Source organism: Chroicocephalus ridibundus, chromosome 2, assembly GCF_963924245.1.
Source record: "Chroicocephalus ridibundus chromosome 2, bChrRid1.1, whole genome shotgun sequence".
Taxonomy (NCBI): Eukaryota; Metazoa; Chordata; class Aves; order Charadriiformes; family Laridae; genus Chroicocephalus; species Chroicocephalus ridibundus.
Window position 1 is genome coordinate 17,856,827 of NC_086285.1, and position 6,831 is coordinate 17,863,657.

Sequence of the window (6,831 nt, forward strand, 5' to 3'; positions counted from 1 at the left end):
AGCAGAATAGGCTATGTGGTTTTGAGGTTTCCCTCCCCTTCCTCCCCCTACTCCCCCAAAAGAGTTGAGTGAAAGGTACAAAATGAAAAAAAAATAAAAATCACAGAAAGCAAGATTTGTGAGATAGAGAGGAAAACCATCTACAAGGAATTAGAAGCCACTTTCTGACATGTTTTGCACAGAGAGAAGCAGCACTTCTTCATTAACAGAGAGGAAGAAACAGTTATGACACAAAGCTGCAGAAGAATTCACTCACGTTATGAGCAAAATACAACAGACAAGAACTGAGGATGTGGGTTCACTCCTACTTGAAGTATTAAACAATAAAGCTGCCACCTTCATTCTGAAATAACCACGTAATTTCACACGCAAGAGTAGGAAAACAGACTCTGTTTTCAGACCCTAATTGTTACGCACAGCATTACCATATATACCTTATGGATTTGTTCCCTGCCAACCCCCAAAAAAAGTTTTTTTCCAAAACAAAAAAGTCACAAGCAAGTTTCAGACAAAATATATATATTTAAAAAAATCTTTACAATAAGTCAGGAAACATAGGAGCTTGCATACAGTTTATTATAATAACTCAGTTCTCAGCTCCCTACAGTTCAGATAACCCTGGTGACAGTGTTTACAACTTCTAATTTTTGCTTTCATAACTTTAAAGCAAACAATACATTTGAGTGTATTTTACTCTGTGCAAATAAGACAACTTTTGGAATCCTTCAGAAGAAATATCCAAGATTCTGTTTGCAGAGGTCCTTTGTTTCTCAAAGATGATTTATGAGAGTTTTTGTTTTAAGATAAAGTGCTCCTGTCCAGCAGAACCCAAAGGCCTTCAAGAGTTCAGAGAGTAAGTTTAGCTCAGATTAAAAAAATAATTGGTCATACAAATTCCAGCTTCCCATGTCCGCTGTACATTCCCCAGTGGACTAGCGAAAGAATTTTATCATTGCTGAGGTCCGAATGTCTCATTTTATCACAGGTCATGCAGCAGTTCTCGTGACCAGTCACAGGCACCATGCATTCCAAGTCCAATTTTGCCACCTGCCCTTTTTTCGAATGATGTCCATGAAAACTATAGTGCAAACGGGAGAGCATTTGCTGTCGTTGATCTTGCAGTCTCTTATTTTCACTCCTGAGCATCCGCAAGGCCAGCATGATAAGGAGCACCAAGATTAGCCCACCAGCTATAGGAACAGCAATTACAGCTGCCCTGAACCATAACTCTTTCGAAGAGGTCAATTCCTGCACCTTGGTGATGAGATTCCTGCTGCTGTCATGTTGATATCTGCTCCCTTGTCCTGCAAAGGGGAAAGATGGGAAGCTTAGTTCAGTATCAAGAACTGGTTTGTATATAAGCAACTCCATTAAATGCCACACTGACAAGTTTAAGGAGCCACAGCTACACACTGTACAGTATCTACAGAAAATACTCCTATGAAGTGAAAGAGGAGTTTCTAAGGCTGTTTGGAACATGGAATTTCTTCCCCTGCTAGCTGATTTAACTAGGAATGCCATTGCTTCCTAGAAGCAACGTCAAGTTGGCAAGACAGACCTCTGATATTAATGCAGGCAAAAAAGCTACTCAGCTGAGATGCTCCCCTGCATCCATCCACCCGCTTCTCCCTCTGGTGTCTCTACTTAACACCTAAATCAATCGCAGACACAAAGTCTCAATTATCACCAGCCTGACAGCCAGAAGACAGATTTCACTGAAGCTTCCTTGCCCTACCTGAAGTCTCGCCCCTGGAAGGAGACAAAACATCATGTAGTCCTCTGTAATTGCACATATCTTCATGACAGCATTCCAACGTGGACATGGTGGTGGTGCCAGAGTGGTTTTGTGCTTGTTTGGCTTGGCAGATATCAGCTGTGTTCGCAATAGAGTCCAAGCAGCCATGAGTAAGTGGGGAATGTGTATTCTGAGGATCAAGCAGTCTGGAGAAGCAGGCGCTAAGCTCAGATTTGCACATATAGCCAGTTGCAACACAGTGTGCAGCATCACAGTAGCATCTGATTTCACCTAAAAATAAAAATTGTGCAAGAAAGGTAAGAATTTTGTCCTTTAAGGACGCATCACCAGGTACTCCTATTAGCCACAAGCATCACACAACCAAACTCACTGCCAGTTTTGGGGTATTCCTCTAGACCGTAAATCCACAAGAGCAGGAGTTGTTTCCTTCCTATCACTGTACAGTGCCTACCTCGTTGTAATCTTAATCCCTGCAAATGCCTTGGGGCACTTGTTTTAATTACTAGTAGTATAGTCCTTTGAATTAAAGCAAGAACATTTCGCTAAAACAGGGATTGGGGGAGGGTGAAGGGGGGGGGGCGAGGAAGGTCACAGTGGCTTTTTTTCCCAAGGTAAATAGCTAACAAGACCATTTTATAGCTACTTCTACTAGCGGTCAGCAGTTGCATCAAACCACATTTAAAATGAAATCCCAGTTTTAAAAGCAATACACACCTTCAGTCCTATAAGGAAGTCACATGTATGTTTTAAACCATTACTACAGAAACAGCATTCTATTTCTATAGAGGTAGTGCTTCTTTTAACTGGACGTAATCACACAGCAAAAATACTAGGTTTAAATACTTGTGTGACAAATGAAAAAAAAAAATCGGAACTGCTGAATTTTTTATTACCTCTCAATACCGTGCCAAAATTTAAAAGGTTTAACTAACACCTTATAAAGCTATTAGCTAGAACCATTACCATCTAAGTCTCCCAGTCAGGAAGGATTTTACTGTGTGAAACTGGGCAACTATTTGTAATTTCTCCAGAAAGAGAGAAATTCTTTAAGTACCCATTCAAGCAAAAAGGTTTTTTTTTTTTTAATCAGTATTATAAAAAAGAAGCAGTGCAGGTTATAATTAATCTGTTTGCCAGAGTCAATGTCTCTCAACTCAAATGTAAAGTTATTAAATGGGGTGAAATTGCGAGGTTAAAAGCTCCCCCTTGCCCCTCCCCAATTCTTCATGCAATCTAACATGCGGTCAAAAGGGGAAACACTTAGACTGAAAATCCTCTACCGGCTCTATGAAAAATCTCTCAGGAAACCTCAAAAATTTCTGAAGGAAGCGATAAAAGAGTTCCCTTCATAAAAATCTTCATTTTGTGCTCTCCAAACTGCTCTGGTACGAATTATATGCATCCTGTGCTGTAGGGAAAACTTACTCTTTCTAGGCAAGCTGCAACTCAAACATAATTCAATGTGCCATCGATCCAAGATGTAAGAGGAAGCCAGATTTTGGAGTCATCCTTAGAAGACTGGACTTAAAACTACTTCTAATGTGCCTGGTGTACTTGCCATCGTAGCGGCACCATGGCTTTCAAACTCAACTGAATTGTCAGATGTCCCCTTTCTACAGTTTGCACTCCAAAAAAAAAAATCAGCCTAGAGGCTTCCCTGTTGTCAACCCTTCTTATGATGCTTCCTCCCACCCCATACCTAAGAAGTATTCTGAAAGATGTTAAAAGTCATCCTAACCAAGCTAGTTTCCTCTTTTCAGCCTACCTTAATACTTCCCCCAAAATGCTACTGCGGACTCCAGGCCTTGAAGTTCCCACTGCTCTTTAAGAACTCTGCTTAATAGAAGCCAAATGGAGTGTCTCACTGTCTCCAGTCCAATTCCCTTGGGCTTCTAGACCAAGTAACCTAATTTTTTGTTAATTCACACACACTGTCATCCAGCATGCTATGGAAAAAAAGACTTGATCATTTTCTAAGCATTCTATGTGAGGTCTTCCCCCGGCCTCTCTGAAAAAAATTATTTTCATCATTTTCTCAGTGTATGAGAGTTAAAAATAAGATGCAAACAAGGAACACCACCAGAGCTGACTGTCCTTTCATGAGTCTCAGCACAGCATGGGAAGAAAGTGAAACAATACGCATACTTCCATTTCAACTGTTTGTACAATCCTAGTAAAAAAAATCTACATTTTATTGACTTAAGACAATTTTATAAACAAAATCTGATGGGCTAGTCATCAGGTTAATTCAACTGCTTTTTAATTAAAGCCACATTTTCAGTGAAACAGAATGGACTTTGTATTACTGTATTAAAACTGTATTTCTGTCAATTCATAAAGTTTCTTCCTGTGCTATGCAAAAGGCCAGAGAGGCTATTTAGTATTTTGAAACAGTGAACAATGCCCTTCTGTTCCCTCCTCTTTCTTGTTACTGTATGTAGCTATTAAAGAAAAATGTCTGCTTTTAGTCAAGATGGCTACAGGAGAGACTGCAGGCTTCTCTTGAAGCTTTTGAAGTCAACAGCAGCCAGAAGTCTGTGATCCCCTAATTATATCATTATCAGGCACATAGTTTCAGTATCTGCGACTTCACATCACTCAGTCACTCCCTGTTCTGCCCGCTTTGATGGGGCCAGCAGGCTCCCCCCTGCACGCTGCAAGGGCTGTTATTTAGGGTTAATTACAGCCTCCCTTCCAAAATAAATAAATACCGTCGCACACCGTCACCGCGCTAACTTATCCTGTACCCTCCTCCCCGCAGCACGGCGATTACAGGCCGCCAGAGGGTCGCCGCTGCCCCGGCAGGGCGCTCCCCGGGCGGCTGACAGGACAGGGCTGGCCCGGGGCCGGGCCGCCGCCCCCGCTTTGACAACAGCGGGCTCGGACCGACCCACACCGGCGCCCAGGTGGGACGGGACAGGCGGGAGGGCGCAGCCCCGGCGGCTCCCCGCCGCCCGCCGACGAGGGCTCAGCGAGGGGCTCCCGCCGCGACCCGCTCCCGCCGGCCTCGCCTCGGGGGCGGCCGCGGCGACGGCCCCGCCGACGCCTGAACGGCTCCCTCGGGCCCGGCTCCCCTCAGACCCCCCGCGTCCTGTCTCCCTCAGGCGCCGGGTCCCCTTTTCCTCAGGAGCGGCTCCCCTCAGGCGCCCCCGGGTCCCCTCAGAGCCCGGCTCCCCTCAGGCGCCCCCGGGTCCCCTCAGAGCCCGCCGCGGCCTCACCTCTGGTGAGCAGGACGGCCATGGCGCAGAGCTCCAGTTGTAGCCAGATGAAGATGTAGCTGGAATGGCGATCCATTTACCCGCCGGCGCGGCGCCGCTCGCCACAGCCCGCAGCGCAGGCACGGCCGAGACGCCGCCACCCGCCCACCCCTGCCTCGCCGGAGCGCCGAGGAGCCGCTCGCCCGCGGGCAGAGCCGTTGCGCGGCCACCCCTGCGGCGGGCGGGCAGGGGACGGCCGCCGCTCTCTACCTTCCCCTCACTCCTCCGCCACCGCGGCCCCGTCCCTCAGCGCAGCAGCGAGCGCGGCGGCAGGGACTCTGCGTCCCGGCGGGCGCTGCCTCACTGACACGGCGGCGGTGCCTCCCGCCCCGTAAATACCGCCCGTGCCGAGCGCTGCCCGCCCCGCCCCCCGCCCCGCCCCGCCGCGTCCCATTGGCCGCGCCGCTCGGAGGGGGGTGGGGCCGGCCCCGCCCCGGCGGCGGCGGCGCGCTCGGCCCCGCGGCGCGACGGGCGCTCCCGCCCGCGGCGCCCCCGGGCGGCGGCGGTGGCGTCTCCGGGCGGGCCATTAACCCCGCTTAATTCAATGATGGGCACTAAGTGCACGGCCCCAGGCTCCTCGGGGCTCTGCCGGGATAGCGCTCGGTGACGGCAGGCAGCGCCCTCGCTCGCCGCCTTAGTTTCGGGGCTCGCCGGGGCCGGGGCGGGGATCCCGCGAAACGATCCCCATCAGAGCGAGCAAATGCAATGGCTGTGGCCGCGGGCTTGGTGGAGCCGTGTTTAATGAGCACACAAACCCCTCGCCTCCTGATGAAAGGCTGAGCCCAAACGAGACGAGGCCGAGCCCTCCCCGCCGGCTCCCGCTGCCCCCCGCCCGCGGCGCTGCCACCGGCCCCGGTTCTGGCAGACCCCGGTTACTGCCAGCCCTTCCCCTGCTCTTCTGCTCCCGATGCTCGAGGCTGTACCAGGATGCAAAAGCGTTGCAACACCTGGGATGCCAGAAGTCTCGCTGTAGCCGGGTTGGTGGGGTTTTTTTCGCCAAGGTTATGAGAAGCCGACGTTTGGGCTCGATGCAGCGCAGAGGTGCCAGGGTGGCACCAGGACGCAGCTGCCACCTCCAACCCACCGGGTCCAGGCCATCCTTACAGCCCAGGATGCACCATGCGGCTCGGGGGGCTTCTGCATCTCCCACGCTGCCCCCAGGCTCTTCCACGCCGCTGTCACGTCCACGCAGCGACAGCAGGCCCGTGGGGCAGAGCCCTTAGCAAATACACCTGACCCTATTCTCCTTCCGACATTTCCTTTCGAAAAACAGCTGTTGGGAATGGAAGCACGAGGTGATATTCCACCACCGGGCTCAGACACAGCTCCTTGTGGGTCATGTTTAGCTTGAACAGTTCTCCTTCACATGTTGGTCCTGAAAACAATGTGCCCCATAGTTAAAATTTCTTTGCTAACTTAGTTTTCTCCTTTCTTTTCTCATTACATTTTATAAGCCTTGATTTCTGCAGCATTTGAACGCTGACTGTTTCCCATTTATGGGCAAAATGCTTTAAATATTTGGGTCCGCAGCCTGTATTAAAGCTGTTGGATGATGTGTAGATAATAAGTTAATAGCAAAACCGACTTCAGAATTTTAATTTGCAATGTTTTGTGAGTCTTTAAAGACATTTTCAGTTCAGGACATAATACGTTGTGACAGAGACATTCCTCCCTGAAAGAGAAAGGAGGAAATATGAAATCTGAGATTGAGATAACACCAGTTTACCTTGGCAGAGAGGCACAGACTGGATCTCGAGCTAATTAGTGCTGATGCCATCACACGTTATAATGGTTTTACTGCGAGTCTTGCCATTTGCA

General features: G+C 49.0%; 1 protein-coding gene across 1 annotated transcript; it reads right to left on the reverse strand.

Annotated features, from left to right (window-relative positions):
* Nucleotides 1–539: 539 nt before the first annotated feature.
* BAMBI (BMP and activin membrane bound inhibitor) lies at nt 540–5,338 on the reverse strand. The gene is made up of 3 exons (XM_063324567.1): nt 4,975–5,338; nt 1,736–2,026; nt 540–1,304 (listed from the first exon to the last, which is right to left on the reverse strand). The coding sequence occupies exons 1-3, from the start codon at nt 5,048–5,050 to the stop codon at nt 886–888; spliced, it is 786 nt and encodes a 261-aa protein (XP_063180637.1). The 5' UTR covers nt 5,051–5,338; the 3' UTR covers nt 540–885.
* Between the last annotated feature and the right edge of the window lie 1,493 nt (nt 5,339–6,831).